Source organism: Cyprinus carpio, chromosome B23, assembly GCF_018340385.1.
Source record: "Cyprinus carpio isolate SPL01 chromosome B23, ASM1834038v1, whole genome shotgun sequence".
Taxonomy (NCBI): domain Eukaryota; kingdom Metazoa; phylum Chordata; class Actinopteri; order Cypriniformes; family Cyprinidae; genus Cyprinus; species Cyprinus carpio.
In genome coordinates this window covers 5,221,662-5,245,009 of record NC_056619.1, presented here as the reverse complement: position 1 = coordinate 5,245,009, position 23,348 = coordinate 5,221,662, and the positions used below count along the sequence as shown (strand labels likewise).

Genomic DNA, 23,348 nt, shown 5'->3' with positions numbered 1-23,348 from the left:
CGGAGATCTGTGAAGCTCTCTCAGCACAGGCTCCAGACAAAAAAAATGATTGAACTGACTGCTACTACATAACCTGTCAACAAACAAGCAAATCACATCTTTCTTTACATGCTGGCCTTTGTGGATTTCACAGGCCATTTGAAGATTGTTCAATATTTAATATCTCAACAGTCATTTAAATATTTATTATTTAAGTTTAGAGTATGATGAATTTAGACTTAAGTTCGGTGATGTTACATTAAAATTACATTAAAAATAAAATTCATACATACCAATACCTTAACACCCATCTTCTAAGAAGAACGTAATTTTAGTTTCTGAATTAAATATTTTTTACCTCTGATTTAGCGCAATATCCGAACCGTCCTGAGCGCGTTCTCAACAGCCGGCGAGTGAGGCATCTTCTTTTTCTTCTTGCTTTACGGCAGAGTGCAGACTTATAAGCGCATTACCGCCACCTATCTCTCAAATGGACCACTGACACTCCTGATTGAGATTGTAGATAGTGTTAAAGGTCTATTTGAGATATAGGTGGAGGTAATGCACTTATAAGTCTCTCATAAGACAATGCGGTGAATCAGAGGTAAAAAACAATATAAATGCTGTTCAGTTTCTTGCACAGACCGATCATTTCATGTCTTTAAGCATTAATGTATCATCACGAGCTGCAGGGTTTAATTTTGGTTTGTTTGTGTATATTTTTTTGACTCTCAAAGCCGTGATTCCCATCCACTTACATTATATGACTGACAGACTGCAACGGTTTGAGTTAAAAATCTTCATTTGTGTTCTACTGAAGAAACAAAGTCACCTACATCTTGAATGCCCTGGGGGTAAGCAGATAAACATCAAATTTTCATTTTTGGGTGAACTATCCCCTTTAAGAGTGAGAATTGGTCCCTATACCGAAGTGTTACCAAATATTGTAATTTATCTTTATAATACCATAAACATATTGGGTCATCATACTTGAATCCCCAATCTGCATGGCTCGAACAGATTTTGGCAAATAAAGTGAAGTGATCTGCTCAGTATTGTAGACAGCAGTGAATTATAATGCAGCGCCAGAGAAAAATTCAGTCTGAAATATAACAGATTCAGCCGTCCAGACAGACGAAGGGACCCAAGAGGAGAACACGCTCCTCCGAAAGCTCAAAACAGGAACTCAGGTTTGAAGCAAGTGAAGAAACCTTGTATTTGTACTATTATGCTTGAACAAGGAAATACAGATCTGGAAAGTGTTCAATCAGAGCAGCTGAAGAACAAGAAGCTGACAGAAAACCACATCACTGCCTACATCTCCCACAGGACCCGGGAGAGAGCAGAAAGAGAGGCACAAATTGGAGACAAAGCAATCGCACGCTCCTCTTCTCTCAGTGCAGATGAGATTTCACATCAGGCAGCTGCTGTATTTGGCCCTGGGGCTGAGACGAGATGAGAGGAGAGGGGTAAAGGAGACGTCCCGCTTGTGTCTGTGATTCTGCATGGACTGCATTGATCAGCAGGAGTATAAACAGAGTTCATAAGCTCTAAACCCCAGGAACAGGAAATGAGAAAACTAATGTGAGCTTGCAATGCATGCAAAGCAAAGACCATACTGAATGAGAAAGAAAACTCAGAGCTGTGGCTTAGTGGTTAGTGCATGCAACCCAGACATGTTGAGCTGTGGTGCTTGTGTGGGAAATGCAGGTTCAAATCGAACATTTGTTAAATACAAAAATAGACAAAAAATAAATAAAATTGGTGTAGATTTCTACATCTGTGATTTTGCTGGAAAGAAGAATTTCTAATACAACTTTTTTAGCTGGATCAGGTGGGAGCGGGGCAGAATCATCAAAACGGGACTAAAAAAATCATTCTTGCGCCGACTTCTAGTTGGAGCCATGGTGTAGTGTTTGACAGATGTGTAGGTTAAAATCCAGGTTGCAACATGTCTTGATACCATTCCCATTCTTTTGTTACAGTTTGCACAAGTGCTAAAGACATGTTGAGCATTGGTGCTCATGTGGAACATACATGTTCCAGGTTGGACCTTTAATGTGTCCTGATCCCATCCTGTCACTCTCTACTAGAGGTCGACTGATATATCGGTCGGCCGATATATCGGGACGATATTAATATCCGTGTTTAGTAGCGCCGATTTAAATTCAGGCACGTCGGCGGGCAGCCCTGTGTTATTGGTGCGGTGGAAAGTGCTGCTGCTGCATGTGAAGGACCCCAAGCCAAAACTTTTGGAAGATTCAACAACAGTCCTGGGAGATAAAGGTAGTCAGAGAATTTCACTCTGTAAATGAGGTGGAGAAGGTGGCAGTTCTCACAAACACTGCAGCGTGACTGAGGGCTACGTTAATCCGCCCCGCTCACAGACAGCACCGTGCTCGGAGAGACAGCTGTCCCGGAGCAGTCCAGAATGGTGAATGACATTTGTTCGGAAGCATGGTTTAATGCCGACAATAGCCAGGTTTCCATCCAACTCATTTGCATTTAGGGATGTCAATAATTTAAACGTCGTTTAAATTAACGATTAATTAATAACCTTAATGCTGCAAAATGCGTCTGCAGCGGTATTATTATGTGCAAAAGCCACTCGGAAAAAAAGCTTTATCACCCGAATTAAAGGGGTTTTAGTCTGAATAAAATGGTAGTAGCAGGACTGTAAAATGAATAGATGTGATTATGATCATTTGATAAAATCAAGGGAGCGCGCTGTACGTTTGAGATCATTTTACTTAGTTGACTGTTTCGCGTCAAGGAGACCGATGAATGTGCCTCTTTAAATGGTTTCGTGGTGCTCGTTGTTGTATTTTAAAACGCAATTGCAATGTTTTCAAATGACACTATAGTATTAAAAATAAAATTATCCCAAACGTAACTATGGCGCATGTGGCTGTGCTGCGCAGTCAGTGAACCACTTTTTTCACATTAAACATTTTATGCGAGTATTATGACCAGTACTTTATTAGATCCGGTTCTGCAAAATGGTCGATTTAGAATTTTTGCATTCCGGTAGGCCTATTTGTTTTAGAAAATCCGGCATTTACAGTGCATTAGATCGTGACAGTGCATGCGTGCGTGCAGACGAGGACGAGAGCGCGGGTTTGGCTAGATGTGTTTGGAGGTTGTTGCTCACGTCTCGTTCTGCACATATCAAAATGTTTCCATATTCGCAATGTATCTGAATGTTAAACTATAATATTTTTAATTTTTTTAATGTAAACTAGACGGAAAACTCTTCACATGAGCAAAAAACCTTGTCCTTGCATAACAGCGGAGTGGACCGGTATACTACGGTCTATTTAAACTGACCAGTGTAACCCTTTTATATGTTTGGCTGACTGTACTTAATCTTAATAATGAACAGACTGCGATGTAAGTTTGAAGTTAGTATGCACTTTTAAATGTTCTGTGTCATTTATACCAAACACAAATGTTGCTGGTTGCTAGTGTGTTTGCAGCACTACTATTATTTATTTTTTATATATATATTATTTTTTATATTTTTCAGTTTAATTGATTTTTATTTATAAAATGTTATTTCTTTTATTTAAATGTATATTTAAGTTTACATTTATGTTCAAACAAACTTGAAAAATTCAGCTTGATAAATGCTCTAAAACTTTTATGTAAATGATTGACTTGATTGAATTGAAATGATATATATATTACCTGTTTTATATATTTAGTACTTGGTCAGTTTGATTTGTTTGATTAACTTAAGATATTTTTTTTTATTTGTAATACCGTGCAGTGCACAAAATTAAGATTCGAGAAATGGTTCAAGTCAGTGCTTAATAAATGATAAGTTTAGAAATGTTGTGCATCCACTTATTATTAGTGTGACATTTTAGCATGCAAATGAGGGGGAAAACTTCAAGATATCAGCCCTAAAAATCGGCAGCACATATCGGCCATCGGCTGACCCTGACCTCTAAACATCGGCATCAGCATCGGCTATAGAAAAACCCATATCGGTCGATCTCTACTCTCTACTATAGCAATTTATTTAAAAAAAAGCTCCCAAAAAGAAAGAAAAGTTAAAAAGATACTGGTGACAGTGTTCAGTTCGATGCTCTGGACAAATTATGGTTTGAATCCAGCCCAGATCCCATTCCCTCTGTCTTTCCTTGATAACTACCTGTCAAGCTCTAGAACAGCTGTAGAATAGAAATGAGGCACAAGCCTCAAAATTAAAAAAAAAGAAAAAGTGAGTGAATTTTAATGGCATTTTCGAGTGGGAAATCTCTCCTCCTGCACTCAATTAAACTCAACAGATAATGCCATTACACAGCAATCCACCATAAACACACACACGCAAGCAAACATATGATGCTGAAGAGTGTGCTAATGCATTAGGTACAGAGATAAACAAGGTGTTAGCGGGACAGCAGGAGGAATGGAATTAGTTCCATCTACTTAGAGCGAGCCGAAGAAAGACACAGAAAGAGAGACAGGTGAGAGAAAGAGACAGCAGAAGTAATTAGATTTATGAGGGATGTTAATGAGATTATTTTAACCCCACTTTACAAACCCTCAGCAAACAGAAACACAGCACCACAGTCACAAATGCTTCACATTGTTACTGTCCTGGTAAAACACCATCATCTGACAATCTTCATTAACGTCAGTGCTGCCATACTGATGCAACAGTGTGCAACCACACACACACACACACACACACACACACACACACACACACACACACTCTCCACGGTAAACGCTCTGTGACATGCCAAATCTCCAGATAGTGTTTGAGGATGAACAGGACGTTTGCTCATTAGAAGTCAGAACGCCCCTCATTGGCTTTAAACAATAATCGCTCTCATTAAATGACTGTGTGGGGGTGTGTGTGGGGGGGGGGGGGGCTTAATCTGACAAAATGTTTCTTAGGGAACATCTCGAGAGTAAAATAAATGCATGCATATGATACATCGATATCATATTGGATACTGGCTGATATAAGAGATTTTTTTAATTTACTTGTATTGGTAAATGTTTTAGCCAGAAAAAAAAAAACATGAATAAATAAATAAAGTTACCAAAATTCTAGTGCAAAAAAAAAAAAAAAAAAAAAAAAAAAAAAAATCTAATTTTTCATTCTGTACATGAATGTCATCTCCCCGCAGACAGAGCTGTTATTGTGTTGTACTATTAAAATTGTTTTGTGTGTGTGTGTGGTCATTCGCTCGGGTTCAGAGTTGCATCCTATTCATATAGCTGGTAATAAGCTTGTATTCCAGCAGTCTTATGAAAAGATGAGATGAACCCCTGTGTAGATACAGCACATGACACTGAATGACTGTGTGTGTGTGTGTGTATCTGCTACTGGAGCTTCATTTCTTTGATAAAGATTCCTCTCCGTCCATCTCTTTCTATTCATTCCTTTAATTTCTGCTGTCAGCAGAGAAATTAAACATCAGAGTCACTCCTCCAAACCTTAAAGGGTGCAGATGACGGAAAACAAGACTTTTCAAGCTCAAGACATACTCAAATATTCACTCTTTCAACTTCCCCACGGTCCTCCAAGATCATGCGTTACAACTAAACTGCTAAAATGGCTCATTCAGAATCTTTGTGAAATCATTGTTTTCATTAAAAAAAAAAAAAAAAAAAATTTTTTTGTGAATGTCTATCTTTAACCACACATTGCTTGAGTGAGTGATTTCACACCTATAGTCTCACATTCTTCAGACTTTTTGGCTGATTTATCATTGTCTGTGTATTACTGTATCTGGTGTTTTTATCTCATCACATTTGATGTAGTCTACAAACTCGGATAGATTTAGACAGCAACCAATCGCAATAGAGGTCATTTACATATAAAAGTCTGGTCAGACTTTATTTAAGGACCAATTCTCACTATTAACCAACTATTGAATACGACTTTTGCCTCAAACTCCATTTTTGCTGCTTATTACTAGTAAGGCAGTTGTTAATTTAGGTATGAGGTAGGATTAACAGACCTAAAATATGGTCATGCAGAGAAAGGCATTAATATGTGCTTTATAAGTACTAATAAACATATACATTTATATATAACAAACTATAAGAATATCAGTATACATATATGTATTTACATGTAAATATTTTCAAAATATATACTGTATGTTTGTGTATTTATATATACTGTACATAATAAATATAGTCAGTACACATTTATATTATGTAAACAAAAACTTTTATTTTTGGATGCGATTAATCGCGATTAATCATTTGACAGCACTAATTTTGACAGATTAATTCTTATTTTTCTCCGAACATCCTAACTTTGAAGGTGCACAAAACGTGTGCATTACAATGATACGGCTTTGTTAACACATACTGTAAAATAAAAATAAAACTTTCCCCAATGTCTTAAAGCGATAGTTCACCCAAAAATGAAAATTCTGTCATCATTTACTCACCCTCAAGTTCTCCGCTGAGCAAAAAATATGATTTTAGAAGAATGTTTGTAACAATTGTTGGTAGCAATTGGCTTTGATAACATTGAAAAAATACCATGGAAGTCAGTCTTGTTTTGTGTAAATGATGACAGAAATGATGACAAGTGAACTCTCTCTTTAAGCTAATTCACCAGAATTTCGCCAATGTACACAGTTCAAGAATGGCCTCTAAATGGACCCCCTCCCCTAAATTTCCAGTAAAGACAGTAAAGAGTTTAGAGACTCACATGCTTCCGGTGGCTGAGCTGCTGTCGGTGGGCAGAGAGCCATTGGAGCGCTCCATTTGTGCCAACCTGAACGGACAGAGACCAAGATCAATATGACAGTATCACACTGTTTATTAGCATTAAAAGAATGCAGCATATGGATGTGTGTACCTCTGTTGTACCTCTACTATGGCTGATCATGTTTATTCATATGTTGGGTGGTGAATGAGAACATAAAACTATAGAAATGTCAATTCAAAGTATGGCCATGCAGGTTAGACACCACCAATCGAAGCTCAATACTGAATAACTCTGCATTGTTGATAGTGCTAGTGTAAGGAGCTTTACTTTCTCTCTCTCACACAAACACACACACACACACACACACAAACACACACACACACACACGCACACACACACACACAGGACTGAAGACTTGTTCCAATGGATTACCGTCTCATAGAGCTCCTATAATGGGATTGAGGCTTCAGTCGTAGTCTATATTCACAATCCTATAATAACCGCCTGTGTGTGTGATAGTGACATTGAGAGAAACTAGCTGACGATGAAAATCCATTTTCGAGTATTTACGGGTAGAAGGTCAGTGCTGGAGGCAGTTGGTACATTTATGCATGCATAGTGGTTATGTTTTTTTTTTTGAGAAAGTGTAAATCGAATTGATACACGCCTAATATACAGTATGTGGCAGCAGATTAATTGGCTTTGGCAGAGAGTCAGAGGTCTAAGAGAGCATGTGTGTGTTTATACCGCTCTCATTTGTGTGCATTATGACAACATGAGGGCAGCTGATCTTATGAAACGGTTATGGCACTGAACACTGTAAATACTAACTTAAATGAAGACAGAGAATGTGAAATTATTCAGAAATTAATATTTTAGTCATTCTCAACCACAAATTTTTACTTTAATTAAAAAAAAAAAAATGTATTAAATGTTAATAATTACTACAAATAATTAGTGCAAAATTTGAACTAATATTAGGTATTAATTGTGCTAGGGCAGAATAAGTCCTTGTGCAGATATATTGTTGTTAATGACAATATTTAATTACTTTATCAATTCACTGTATATTTAAAAAAAAAAGATTGATTGATGTGTATTTTAGACTTGTGTACAATGACAAGAAATAAAACAACAGACAAAACAAATACATCACTTCCATTTCCACTGTCCATTATTCAATATATAAATTACCAAATTCCATAATTCAAAAAATTTAATAATTTTCAGTGCAACTTTTTGGTGCATTTTACCTGTAAAAGAAAACCTGCTTAATAATTATGCACACTTGAGTATGAGGCATTTTTCACTTCCTGCCCTTGTTAACAATTATTTATCATTTACAAAAGATTAAATACACAATTAATAGTAGTTAATAGTAGCAGTATATAATAATAATAATAATAATAATAATAATAATAATAATAATGCACGCACAGTGTATACACACACACACACACACACACACACACTTATTTATTTTTTACTGAATATTATGTGATGTCTTTGAATTACCTTTATACGTTAGGGTTAGGTTAAGAGTTACCTAACCCTAACTTTTCAGTCTTTACAAGGTGAAATATTTACACATTAAAGGGTTAGTTCACCCAAAAATGAAAATTCTGTCATTAATTACTCACCCTCATGTCGTTTCAAACCAGTAAAACCTTTATTCATCTTCGAAACACAAATTAAGATATTTTTGATGAAATCTGAGAGCTCTCTGACCCTCCATAGACAGCAACGCAACTGAAGTCCAGAAACGTAGCAAGGAGATCTGTAAACTAATCTGGTGTGACGCAGCTGACACAGAACAACATATGCTGTTTACAGGGTGATCCCGAGGAGATGAATTGTTGAATAAAGTTTTTTTTTTTTTTTTTGTGCACGAAAAGTATTCTCGTAGCTTCGTATAATTGCGGATGAACCACTGATGTCACATGGATGATTTTACATTTCTCCTTGCTACGTTTCTGGACTTGGGAACATTTCAGTTGTGTTGCTGTCTATGCAGGGTCAGACAGCTCTCAGATTCCATCAAAAAATATCTTAATTTGTGTTCCGAAGATGAACGAAGCTCTTACAGGGTTGAATTGACATGAGGGTGAGTAATTAATGACAGAATTTTCATTTTTGGGTGAACTAACACTTTAAATCACTTACTATAGTAATAACAGTAAATGATGCATAATTACAAGCAACTAACCCTAAACCAAACCTTAATTCTATAGTAAATACACATAGTTGAATAATATTACATAGTACTTAGTGTACAGTCTTAAAATAAAGGTTCTTTATTGGCACTGATGGTTCCATGAAGAACCTTAAACATCCATGGAATCATTCCATTCCACAAACGTTCTTTATTGTGGGGGGAAAAAAATAAAAAATCTTCACACTAAGAAAAAGAGTTCTCTTAAGAGCTGTTCACTAAAGGAAACCTTATTTTTAGGAGTGTAATTACATTGTAACATCATCATCTTAAAATAAAGTCTAACCACAAATTGCAACCATTTTTTCCCTAGCAAAACAGATGCATGCAATTAATTTGATAATTCCTTTGACATTTACGTGATTGACAGCCCTAGTTTATACCAGTCACACATCTCTAATTATGCTATTTCTTAAATGACATCTGTGTGGTTTGCGTACTGTAAAGTTGGCAGTGAGATATACCTGTTGGCGTATTGCCCTATCCGTGAGTGTGTGTCGTCATGAGAGATTTGTGGCGATGGAGAAAGCCTGAAAACATAAACACACACATAAACAAAAGCACACTCCAAAATAAGCAACGACAAACACAACTCTAAACATGAAATGTGTCTGATGATCTACAGTGAAGGTCAAGTGTTATTAGGATGGATGAACTGAGGAAGAAGGTTAGAGGGAAAAAAAATATATATATTTTTTTTGTGCAGGTGGATCTGCCATTCCGAGCATGCATTGATGTGAGCGGCATGCTGTGCTGAGGAAGACGAGGAGGAGGAGGAGGACTTAGGGTTGACTGCTGATACTCACTCGTACTGCTCCGGACACATGCTGATGAGAGTGACCGGACTGCAAGAGGGAGAAAGAAAAACAAAACGAAAGGGGAAAGGAGGGGGAGTGGGGGAGGGGAGGGAGGAACAGATTTTTTTAGGGTCAGAAGTCACACAATGTGGAGGTCAGATCCACACACAAGGATGTGGAGGTGTTCTGGCTGACATACTCCTCCAGTACTGTAGGGGGCAGTGCAGAATACTGAGAAATACTGGATTTATTGAATGGTCCACAAATGATTACCAAAGTGTAATGACATTTTGCCATTATTTACTGACTGTCATACTAAATCTGAATGACTATTTCTTCTGTGGAACAAAAAAATGCTCAAGCTGCTCTTCTCTACACACTGAGGGTACATACAGTATGTTGTTTACACAACAACAATGTATTCAAAATGAAAAAGTCATTTTTTTTTTTTGCATATAGACAACAACATTGTCAAAAAAATGACTTGATGAAAATGACTTGCATTATGCATGCCAGGCCATGAGTTGGCGATGTCACATTATAAAGAAAAACTATGCTCACCTGTAATACGCATGCACATTTTCACAAATTTTAAGACAATATCAGTATTGTTTTCTTTTTCAATAGTCTGTGTTATCAGGCCCCCAAAACAGTGCTGTCATCTAAATGTTTTCATTGTTTGGAAAAGAGCAGCATGAACATTCTGCTAAAGGCCTACTCTTGACTTCTACATAAAAAAGGTCATGTGGGTTTAAAACAACATGAGGGTGAGTAAACAATGAATTTTCATTTTTGGGTGAACTAACTTGAGCATGTTATTTGCATTTCTTTTGTGCACACACAGAGCAACATTCAGCCTCAAAACTAGGCGGACCAGATCTCCAAACCAATCTTTAATCTTTCATTTATTTTCATTCCATTTCAGTGTCTTTTCAAGTGAAACTTGCTGTTAATCGCATATAGGGCAAAGCGCGAAAGATCAAACGCTCTGCTCCGACTCGACAGGGACAAGTTTAATCTGCTGGAGAACCCTAGTGTCTCTTGGAGATGATGAAAAGTGTCATCCTTTTCTTTTAAAGAAAACCATATAGCAGATGAGACGATAATTGCAAGCTGGGATACTCAAGGTTAGATCGGTTCATGTTTGTCTTTTTTGCAAAAGCAGGGGCATTCCCATCTGTCACACTGCAGGACTGAGGCATTTTGGTCTTTCTCACAACTGATGTAGCGTCAGAGGGTGATGTGGAGATGAGAGGTCTAGGATGAGACCCTCAGGTGACTTACAATGACTTTCGTTTTATGTAGGAGGGTCAGCAAAGGCAGGAAAAGAGTTTTTCTTTTTAATAATGTTTAAAAGTTGTTTGAAAGAGCAAAAGTCAAGATGAAATGGCTTTCAGAGCTCATTTAACTTCTGTAATTCTATTTCTATGGAATGAATAATGTGCACTGATAATGTGTGCATCGGATACAAGTTGGCATTTGTATCGCGATGCATCGTTTCTAACATATTTGCACTGGTAAAAACCTATTTATTTATATAAAATTATTAGCAAATGCGTTATACTTTTATTATTTCGAAAGTGGGGCATATCGCATCGGTCTCAGTTATGGAGATGCACATCCCTTAGCGCTGATGATTTGTTTGACTACGGAAGTGTATTAAGAACATAAAAGAGAGTCTACGATTTCTTGTTAACTCTCAGTTCGGCTGAAGAGGGAGAAATATGAGCCGTGTCAAAGACAAAACGCTCCAGTTATCTGGGCTGTTAAATGGCTGGTTTGGTGTATCTCAATGTACAGAGCGCTGGACTCAAAGTAATGAGGGATTCAGTAAATAAGTGCTGACAGAGTCAACAAACAACCGGCTCGCTAATAAAAATCGCTCAATATCCCCTGGCGCTTCAGAATTTCAAGAAAACCAAACACTTTCACTTTAGGAAAGCGCTCTTAATATATTTCAAGCATGGTCATCACTCATTGTTAAATCTGACACGTGGCGATGGAGTTTATTCATGCTGGTGCACACCGCAGCATATCAGTTCAGAAACCTGAAAATCAAACGTTACATAAAACGTTCTGCTATCACCGACGCTCAGATCGGCTGAACATCACGCTAACGTGGAACGACAGGAAGCCTGTGCAGCGCGAGCAGTCATTTCAGATTTATAATCAGCACCAACTGAAGAAATGGGTCTTCTGCAGTTCCCTGTCATTTAGCAGAAGGTTTTTTCTGACACAAATTCATGAAATGGTCCCACTGGAAAACCAGAAGAGCCTTAATCAACGGTAGTATGGAGATAAGGCTGAAGTGGGAACTGCATAACTCTTTATTTTCTTGAACTGGCCACACTTGGGCTCTGTTCCAAAAACACTGAGCTGCCTGGGGCGGCATTTTGAGACATCATACAGTAGGCACGTTCCCAACACGGAGGCACAAGGCAGGCTGCATAATCGCACTGCCTTCCAAAACGCATTCTTTTGTTCAAATTCTAAGCTGGCATCGCATGTATCTTTAGCGGAAAATGTATTGCGACAAATTCGGTGAAAAAAAATCCAAACAATTTCACATTCCCAGGGTTCTCAGCAGCAGAAGTCATCTGATTTGGGTAAATGTATATAGTGGTGAGCGGAAACTACAACAAATATGATTCTTGCATTTCCATTTGCCTCAACAGCAAAAGAAAGAAAGAAAAAATCCACAATAGCTTTTTGTAGCATTCTTCATGCTGTCACATAAGTATAGTGAAGAATAAAATAAGTATAGTGTGTTTTTTGTTTTCTATATTAAAAAAATGCTGGATTTACAATTTACTGTGGAAATGCATCACAGTCCGGGGTCCAAAAGGGTCTATTAAATATAATTAATTAATATGCATGTTTACCGTTTTAATGCATATTATACTTTAGCATTCTGCTAAACTAACTATGCCATAAACTTGAATTTGTTTAGTTTGTATAACTGAAAGTGAGAGATATGTGACATATCTTTGTTCATAGCCTTCAAATAATCACTTAAGAGGTTCTACTTGAGTTACGATACTGCCTTAAAGGAATAGTTCACCAAAAAAAAAAAGTCAATTTACTAATACTCATGTCATTCCAAACCCGTATGAGTTTCTTTCTTATGCTGAACAATAAAATAAGATATTCTAAATGTTGTTAATCAAACAGTTGATGGTCCCCATAGTATTTCTACTATGGAAGTCAATGGGGACCAACAATTGTTTGGTTCTTCAAAATTTTTCAAAATATAAATGATTAAAAAAAAAATTTCATTTTTGGTGAACTATTCCCGGTGCATTTACATTTCTTTCTGCTCAGTGAAATTTTGATGCTGAATTCCAGTTTTGCATAAGGGTAGAGAGGTTGCCTACGCAGATTCCGTGCATCATACATTGCTACACTATTGAAACAGACAATGGACCTTTTTTGCACACAAATCTGACACACCTTCAGAAATTCGGCAGTAGAAAGCAAGACAAAACCTTCTAGGATTTGGAAGAGATCACAACCAGCTGGAATCTTCAGAGTAGAGAGCAGATAATCTAATTAGTGTTTAGAAAAGCTATTTCACACCGCAGCACAGGCCTCTATGTAGAGGATATTTTTCAAGATATATCAACATTTCAGTACAGACAGAAAATCAGCACTATGAAGCGAGACGTGTTGACATGATAGCGTTTGAACAGCAGCTCTGAGCAGACACAGCCTATACTCAAGGTGTCTGAGGCTTGATTACTAATGTGGCGTATCATTCAATTCAAGTTGGAATTTCAAACCCAATGAGTAGAAACCAACAGACTGTGGCAGAAATAAAAAGGCCAGCTGCAATCACCGAACAACCATTTTGAAGCAAGTTCGATGATTTCTTCCAGGACTCCATACTAATACCTGTTTAGCAAACACTTGACATACAGTACAACTACTTAAAACACTGCAAATAATGACATCTCAGCATCTCAGTTTCTAACAGTACAATATGTGTTAGCCTTGGCATTAGATCCTGTCTTTTTCTCAGATTTTAGGACTTCTAGTCAGAAAAGAAGTCAGTCTCCATTCTTCACACTTCTCAATAGTTCTTCAAACCTTGCAATGTGAATAAGCTCATAGCGTGAAGGCTGTTAAAGCTCTCCGGGTGAAGACAGATAATGATTGCCAAAGCCTGCGGAGAGTCATATTCAAACAACTGCAACACACAGAGAACGATTTTATTTTCTTTCAAGATGCTTACGTTTCCATGTTGTCTCCTTCGAGGACTGTCTGGACGGGCAGGTATCCCAGGCGAGGGTGCTTGGCGAAATACTTCTTTGAGCGGAACTTGTTCTTTAAGACTTTGGTGAAATCTCGCATGTCTTCTCCTGAGGTGGTCTGAAAATGAGAGAGGCACACAGATGATGGATGAGGAAGTGGATATACTTTATTAACAATTGTCAAAGCAACTTTAATATAATTAAGGCTGAATCACCAGTGGTTTGAACCTCCAGTATTAAACTTTGCTGTGTAGGCGTTGGCAGAACATATTTATAGGTTTCACTCTGAATCTTTTCTTTACCACTTGTTTAAAGAACATGGTTATTATTGCTCTTGTCAAAATAAAACCTAAATCTAAAATACTGTTCAAAAGTTTTGAGGTAAGAATTTTCTGTAAGAAAGTTTCTTACCAAGGCTGCATTTATTTAATCAAAAATACAGTAAAAACAGTAATATTGTGAAATATTAGAATTTAAAATAACTGTTTTCTATATGAATATGTTAAAATGTAATTTATTCCTGCGATTAAAGCTGAATTTTCAGCATCATTCCTCCAGTCTTCAGTGTCACATGATCTTTAAGAAATCTTTCTATGCTGATTTGATGCTCAATAAACATTTCTGATTATCATCAATGTTAAAAACAGTTGTGCTGCTCTATATTGTTGAAGAAAGGTTTATCTGATGCATAGAAAGTTAAAAAGAACAGCATTTATTTGAAATATAAATCTTTTGTAATATTATAAATGCGTTTACTGTTACTTATGATCTTTTATTTATTTATTTATTTTTTTTTGCATCCTTGCTGAATAAAAAAATCAGTTTGACCCCAAACTTTTGGACATAAATCTACTGACAAACAGATGCATGTTCTGGTATTATAAGAATAAAGACCTAGAGCTGTGTATATTTTCACCTAACAAAAATGTTATTGTCTTAGAGACTCATAAAGATCAGAATATCTCAGAGACTTGGCAGTGAAATCTGCCAACTACTTAGAAACCATCCCAGAACACCCTAGCAACCACATACAATAACAAAGCCTTGGAAGCCATCCAAAAGGTACAGCTCATATTTGCTCTAAATAGGTGACATACAAACACACACTTGCATCCTTGCTTTGCTAACAAATGGGAATTGCGGCTGAAGGTTCTTTACATAGTATCTCTGACCTGAAAACACAAGTTTCCACTCCTTTATATTTAGAAGGGCATAAATTTAGCAGCAGAGGTGTTAGCAGACACAAGCAGTATGCACAGTATACAGTATGCGTTTTAGGTCAGTTTGAGTCGAATGCAGTATAATGAGAGAGCACAGAGCTCATTAGCTTCTTTCTCTCAAGCACACAGATCCAGCACTGATCTGTCCATTCACACTCATCTCATTCTCCATTTGTCTATTGAGCCAAGCGAGGTGTTTCAGTCCAGGATTCCTCTTCCTAATCTGCACATATTCACCAACCAAATCGTATTTCTGCTGCAGACTGGGAGACCAACCGAGAAACAAGGATGTGACAGCTCATGCATTACAGAGGGATTCTGTCTCTCCAGTTCGGTCTGCTAAACTCAAATCAAACCAAAGCCCAACAGAACTTATGAACTTCAGATCTCATGACCACTAAAAGTTCAACACAGAGGCGGAAGCATAGAAAATCATATTTCATTACAACAGCCAATTAGGGCTGGGCCGCTAAATTATATCATATCGAATCGCGATAAAATTTATGTCGATAATTATGATAAGCTCTGGACATTTTTACTCGATATGGATTGATCCAAGAACCAATCACAGAGCAGAATATGCAGCAACAGCCAATCAGCGTGCATGTGCATGTCACAGTACAAAGTCCATTTCCTACCGCACTTTGCGAAGCAAACTTGACACAACAACAACAACAAAAAAAAAAAAATAGTGGAAGCGGCAACGGAAGTGAAACTAACCTTGAGTTATTATCTAAAGATGATGAAATTGTGGACAAAAAAGGTAGCATGAATTCCGTTATATGAAAGTGGTTTAGCTATCTGAAAAGTTACAAGGCACGGATTAAAACGATCTACAAAATATGTCATCAGTTTGTGCAAACCAAGACTGGCAACACAACCATCCTATTCCATCACCTAAAGAGGTATCACCCAAAGACCACAGCAAGAGCATGGAAATGCAGGTCGATGCTACTCCGTCAACAAGCAGGGCTAGCAACGGGGCTGTACCGAAGCAAAAATTGACCGTGGTGTCCTTCATGGCTATTACCCCCTAAGAAAAGAGTTCCAAAAGGAGCAAGGACAAAACCAGGGCTGTTTATTACTTTCTAGCGAAAGAAATTATGGCCCTAAGCACAGTGGAACAAGACGGGTTAAGGAAATTAGTTAGTGCTTGACTCCCGGTACGAACTCCCTGGCAGAAAATACTTTTCCAAAACCGCACTGCCTCAGCTATATGAAGAGTGGAAAATAATCTAAGGAACGTGAGATTTTTTTGCCACTACCACCGACCATATATGAGCCTCACCATTCATTACACTGACGAGGAGTGGGGTCTGCAAACAAGATGCTTGCAAACTGCATATTTTCTGGATGACCATACTGCGGAAATACTTTCTGCAGGTCTGGAGGATGCACTCGCATCTTGGGGCCTTAGCAAGGACCGCCAGGTGTGCATTAAAACGCACAACGGCGCAAACATTGTCAAGTCTGTCTCGCTTAAAAACTGGACTCGTCTACAGTGTTTTGGTCACCGACTACATCAAGCCACTGGTAAGTTAAGCATCTAAAAAAAAGGTAAAGTTTTCAGTGCTAAAAACAGCATATAAGGATTTATAAAATATCCTAATTGATTAAGGCTATCACGTTTGACTGCATAATTTAGAAAATGCTGTCGTATTCATACTGCCCTAACAAACACCAACTTGCTTGTGGCTGTGTGCTGTAAAGGCAGGGATAAATAAATAAATGATCATCCAGCCCTGCTTGACGCTATTTGATAAATATGCATATATATTAAGCATGTTAAATGCCGTTAATGTTTTAAAATGTAATTAATGCATCTATTCCACAATAATAACATGATAATTTCTCATAATTCATTCAGTTTTGATTCAGTTATGTTTCTGTTGGCATTGAAGTTGTCATGGCATGCTTAAGCCATTATGTCATATTTGATAAAAAGACAGCTATAGTGTGTGTGTGTGTGGTCTAAATGTAGTTTCTCGTTGATTGGAAATCTCATAACATTGTAATTTATCATCACAAAATACTTTTTATCATCACAAACAAGTAATTTTTATAATCATTTTTGCCTTTTACAGATTCTAAACAGGTGCCTATACTGTTTTCTTCATCATCAGAGGGGAGTATGAGAGACCAGAAATCCAAAGAGCCATGGGTGTGTGCAAAAAAGTGGTCAGTGCTTTTTCCTTCTCATGAACTAGCGGTCACTGAAGAGGAGCTCAAGCAGCCAAAGCACAAGTTGATCAAAGAATCACCCACCAATTGGGGGTCACGCCATTCCATGATAGCAAGAGTAATATGACGAGCAACGTTGCCACTGATGATCTTCTGAACACAGCATGCCTTGTTGATCCTCGTTTTAAGACAGGCTACATCAAAGATGACAAGGTTGAGGCTGTGAAATCCAGAGCCGTGGCTCAGATGCTGGATGAATATCAGAGCACATCGCAAGCTACTTCTGCATTCCCATCCACTGCACTGGGAGGAGGCAAAGGTGATGGTGCTGCTGCTACACCAGCCAAATTACAGAAGAAGACACTGAGCAGCTTTTTCAAGAAGTCCTACACTAACTCTGCTACAACATCTGATCTCACAGAACAGCGGGCCATTGAAGCTGAACTAAACAGCTACCTGCAAGCCCCTGATGCAGACAGCGAGACCAACCCCCTGGCAAAATGTTACCTGTGTATTCCTGCCACCAGCTCACCCTCAGAGCGTGCTTTTAGCACAGGTGGTAATATAGTGTCATGCAACAAGGCAGCTTTAAAGCCAGACACAGTGGACATACTAGTCTTTCTGGCAAAAAAAACAAAAAACAAAACACTGTAAAAGTTTTACAAATTGTGTGCACTTGCTAGAAGTTGCATATTTTTATGTTTACATTTTGCACATTTAATGTACCTCTTAAAGATTGACACTGTTGACAGTTAGTCTTTCTGGGGTGGTGGGGGGGGGCTGTAATTGTGTTACAAATGATGTTTACAATATTATTATTATTTTTAATAAACTATACTTTTAAAGTGTAATTTAATGAAACCTCTAATTTTTATGGCTTCAGTCATTGTTGAGATACTCTTTTAAAGCTGGAAGCATTAACAACTTATATCGAAATATATATCGTTATCGTTCAATATGGGAACAAAAATGAGCAAGATTACATTTTTGGCCATATCACCCAGCCCTACAGCCAATTACTTTATCAATGCATTTTTTTGTCTTTTGTGTGAGAAATATCAGCCACGTCTCAAATCTCATATGCAAAATAGACACATTTGGTGCAGATTTATTTATTTTTTCCCAATAATGATGTGAAACGTAAATATATTCAAAGCACCAAGTTATATGTAAAATGTCAAATTGCAACTTGGCTTTAAGATCACAGCTGGAAGCCAGATTTTCTTTACATTAGGACTTAAATCTGTCTTTTTTTTTTTTTTACATAATTATCATACGGCATCTAAAGACTTTGAATAAGGGCTGTCATAATATCAGATTTTCACCATACGATTATCATTGCCAAAATAATTAATATCAATAATATTACTATAATGGTTTCAGTCAAATTCAAAAATAAACTTTGTTTATTTGAAGTGTTTTTTTTTTTTTAGCCAATAAATCACATTCAAAATATGTGTGGAGAAATAATTGCTGCCCTAACTGTAAAAAAGCATACAAAAAAATTGCTTTGATCAACAATTACTGCAGACTGAGATGCCCATACAGAATTCATTGTTTTAACATTTTATGATTAGCAGCAACCAGCATTAAGTTGCAATACTGCCACCTGGTGTGTTGGAGGGTCATACAAAGTTACTGGCATTAGACTTATTTTATTTATTTTTTTAATATTTATACATTATGTGTAGTATATATATATATATATATATATATATATATATATATATATATATATATATATATATATATATATATATTTTTTTTTAAATATATAATTTTTTTTTTTTTTTTTTTAAATACCATGGTTTTCATCAATAATGATATATTGCAACAAATATACAAGTCTTAATGGTGCAGTTATGGTGCTTTTCTTGAGCTTGATACCCCAAAACTACATACTTTCAACTGGCCTCACTGAGTAAACATGAGCAGGCAGAATCTTGTTCTCAAACCTGCTTGTATTAATTGGGTTTTCACTGTTGAATAAGAAAAAAATCAAACAGACCAATATAATAAAGCGAGTAAATGTTAATAAATGGTGTTTTTCCATGTTTGGGTGAAGCTTTCCTTTTAAAAAGGGTTCAGTTCCCGCTGAAAGCGCGAGTTGAACACAGCACATTACTCATTTACTCTGACACTGGGCTAAAGAAACTCTTTGTATCCCACAACTAATAAAAACCATATCACAACAACAAAAAGCAATATCACCACAATGAAAAAGCAATAATGGCGTAACAGCCCAACCGAGGGCCACACAATCACATTCTGTTCAATATTGATCTTCTGTTCTCCGAATGCTGATGACAGTATTTGCTGTTGAATCTGAGGTAAATTTGTTTTATTCTTATGTGTGTGTGTGGTATCTGGGATACATCAGTTTGAAAGGAAATGAAAGGCATTGTCTTCCTGTCAAGATGAAGGTGTTTGGACATTTCACAACTGTCTGTGTGCTAGAGGTCTGACAGGAGTGATGAATTCAGGATTAATGCTGAACGCCAAACTGAAAAACAGAGCGAACCAATGACTGGAAAGAGATGATGGAGAAACAAGAGTTTACATCCTAACAAAATACAGTTTCTAGCTCAGTGCTGTCAACAAAGTCTTATTATAAAACTGTTAGTTCTGGTCTAGTAATTTAATAGGCAGAGCGTTGTTGTCTGTGCACTCAAACGTTTCACTGTAGCACTTTTCTCAACTAGAATTACAATTCTATAGCTCACAACATTGTTGAAACAAAGAGAGCCGGGTGTATTGTGTTGAAAATGTCACTCGATATTAACTACTTCTTTATAGAACCGCTGTATAAAAGTAATATCGCACTTGTGATCGATATCCTGGGGCCAGTAGTATTTTATGTGATGCTTCATAGAACGGCATCATAAACTTATTACAGAACCGATCCACATGGAGTACCCTGGGGTTAAATGCTTTGTTCAAAGTCACAGTAGTGGCTCAGCCATTTCTGTAATGTTTGAATAAGTGCATATCCCAATGAGCTTTAGGAAGGACATCGTTTGTTTTTATAGGGGCGGGAATCTTTTGACACCTCATGATTTGATTCAAACTGATTCTTATGGTCACGATTCGATTCCAAATTGAGGTAGTACGAAAAAATACACAAACTGATTAATCAAATATAAAACGAAAATGCTGCATGGTCTTCAATGTATGAATGAACTATAAACTAATTCTAAATAAAGACAGAAACGTGATTGAGTCAAAAGTACTGAGTATTTTTTTTTTTTTTTCACACAAAGCTAAATCAGGTCTTCAGAAGGCTAATGGACAACTTTTATGACATTTTCTGGAGTTGGTGACAGACTTCTCTCTGGTGTTATATACCAGTTTTATATGGTCAATAATTTGGTTTGCTAAAATCTTGTTCCTTTCTTACACTTGCATTTGTTTTTGAGTACAATGTCCACATCTCAAAATCCAATCAAAATCCAATAGTCCAACATTTTTGTTTTCTTTTGTATAATCCATTGCACCCAGCTGTACAAAAAACTACTTCAATTTCATTTAGAATTTAATGTCCTTTGGTCATTTTACTTGTATGGAAAAGAGCAGTGTGAACATTTTTTAAAATGCCTTCTTTCATGTTCTACGGAACAGAAAATAATAACAGGTTTTGAGTGATTCAGCTCACCTGTGAGGTTCAGCATCTCTTGTGGGGGTTAAACTCACGATGCGATACGATTCATGATATAAGACAAATTATAAATGAAAAGGTGTCAGAAAAGGTGAAAACACTGAACACTACTTTAATATGCATTATATAGAGGCACGATGAAAACACCATCTAAACTAATTCTGAAGACGGTAGTGTTAATTTCTTTAAAGAAACTATGATGAAAAATGTTCGTTTGATGAGCTTTTTTCCCATGACTAAAATGAGATTGACAAGACGACAATAAGGTCAATAAATGATAACTATGACTAAAATAAATCAAAATAAAATACCATACAAAAATAAAAACAAAAAAAAAAAATAAAATAAAATAAAATAAAAACTTTACCAATAGGTATGCATGATATTATCGGACTAATATCGGAATTGGCCGATAATGGCTTTACATGTAAATATCGGCATCGGCCCGATATGAATAATTATGCCGATATGTCTTGCTAATAAGAGGAATATGTTCACTCGCATGTGCTCAGGGAGTGCTAGCAATTAGATTAGTTCAGCAGTGTGGCTTATTCTTGAAGTATATTTTTGTATGAATGATGATTAGATCGACTGTTTGGATCGCTGCATTGAAACTGAGAATGCTTATACAGAATGATGCGTTCGGTGTATGATAGAGTAAACAGTAATAGCACGTGCAGCGGCAGCAGTGGTAGTCCTCCCAGGTCCTAACGCCTGCTCAGCAAGGAGTTTTAATCTGTAGGGGCGATGTTGGCCTACTTCTAATTTAATTAAAAGTAAAACAGCCTACACAAATAACATTTAGACTGTGTTTCTGATTAAATAAAGCAGTAATTCATGTCATAAAATAATGAGTATATTTTGAATTTAAAGGTCAGAAGCTATAGCTTACATAAAAAAAAAAATCACAAACATGACTTGTAAATTAAATAATTTTAAACATACTGATTTATTCATTAATGTGTAATATGTTTTATTTTTTAACAAGTCATAAGCTCTAAAAGATTTTTATAATTTTAACAACTGTTTTGCTTTAGACCATCTACAAATGTTAAATCTTAAAATGAAATTTTAGGGTTAACCTTGCAGCGATTGATATATAGTTTATTTATAGTTATTTTCAAAGCTTCAATGTACTGTAAAAAAAAAACAAACAAAAAAACAACAACAACAAAAAAAACTTTGTTTATTTAATTCTAACAAATAAGTTCTTGTTAAAAATATTTTGCTTATAATTTCTGCACAGGAGAGACTTGGTGTTGTTCCCAAACAAAAGGAAATATATAAATATCGGCCAAAATGAGTTGAAAAATACTGGCATATCAGATATCGGAAAAAATCCAAAATCGTACATCCCTATTTACCAAAATCTCATTTTTGTCGAAAAAACTAAAAAACAAAAGAGAGACAAAATATTTTTGCAGACTGCTGTGCATGCCTCTACTATGCAAGCTTTCATGTGTGCGGTTGCCAGATATCAAGAGTGCAAATCCTAAAATCAGAGCTTCTCTGTTACAAGGATACATTTCTGCCCGATGTTTTGCCTATGCAATCTGGCAACCATGCGCACACGCTCACTCTTCATTGTGGAAGTGCCGCTGATCTGAAAACAAGCTAGAGTTTAGCGATTTCCATGTGAGATGTTCATCTTAAATGAAAGTGTCATTCAGCCAGTCTGTGTTCTGTTGTGAGATCTTTGTTGTTGCTGAATAAAAACACTTACTCAACCGCTTTTGAGTAATAGAGAACATAGGATATTGCAATTTGAAATTATTGTAATTACTATTAGAAATTTCACTGTTAAAAAATATACAAATTTAATTAAAAATATAATAATGTAAACAGAGATATACATTTTTTTTTACTATATAATAATGTAAACAGAGAGAGTGCACAACTTTTTGATGTTAATTTATATAATAAATAGCCTATAATAATAAATCAGTACGCTAGATAAGGTAATAAAAAAAAAAACAGGTCCACATAACAATCATTACGATTATAACTTTGAGCAAAAATAATTTTTGATCAGTTTCAACCATTATACAGAATGATGAAAATGTGATTGATTTCATTGATTAAAACTTGACTAAAATGATCAGACATTTTGTCTACCAAAACTTGACTAAACAGAAAAACAGGACAAGTTTACTAAATAAGATTAAAAAAAAAAACAAAAAAAAAAACATTCATTTGAGGCAGGACTAAGACTAAATTAAAAATTGGGGCCAAAATGAACACTAGAAGACAGTCAGTTCCCCTCAGAGATGCATTCATATAACTCACACCACCAACTGCATCGCAATTCGTTTTACATCTCAACCAATTCAAATTGTCACATTTGTATAGACTTTCAACTGGCAACG

General features: G+C 36.4%; 1 protein-coding gene across 7 annotated transcripts in view; it reads right to left on the bottom strand.

The window, feature by feature from the left end:
• Positions 1–23,348, bottom strand: part of utrn (utrophin) — a 178,772-nt gene that overhangs the window by 12,314 nt on the left and 143,110 nt on the right. For 5 of the 7 annotated variants that reach the window (XM_042751343.1, XM_042751348.1, XM_042751345.1 and 2 more), the window contains 4 exons: positions 13,908–14,044; positions 9,686–9,724; positions 9,344–9,409; positions 6,668–6,733 (listed from right to left, as the gene is read on the bottom strand). In XM_042751343.1, the coding sequence (XP_042607277.1) occupies positions 6,668–6,733; positions 9,344–9,409; positions 9,686–9,724; positions 13,908–14,044 (308 nt within the window). The remainder of the gene's footprint in view (positions 1–6,667; positions 6,734–9,343; positions 9,410–9,685; positions 9,725–13,907; positions 14,045–23,348) is intronic. The other 2 variants (XM_042751347.1, XM_042751346.1) reach the window with 2 other exon arrangements.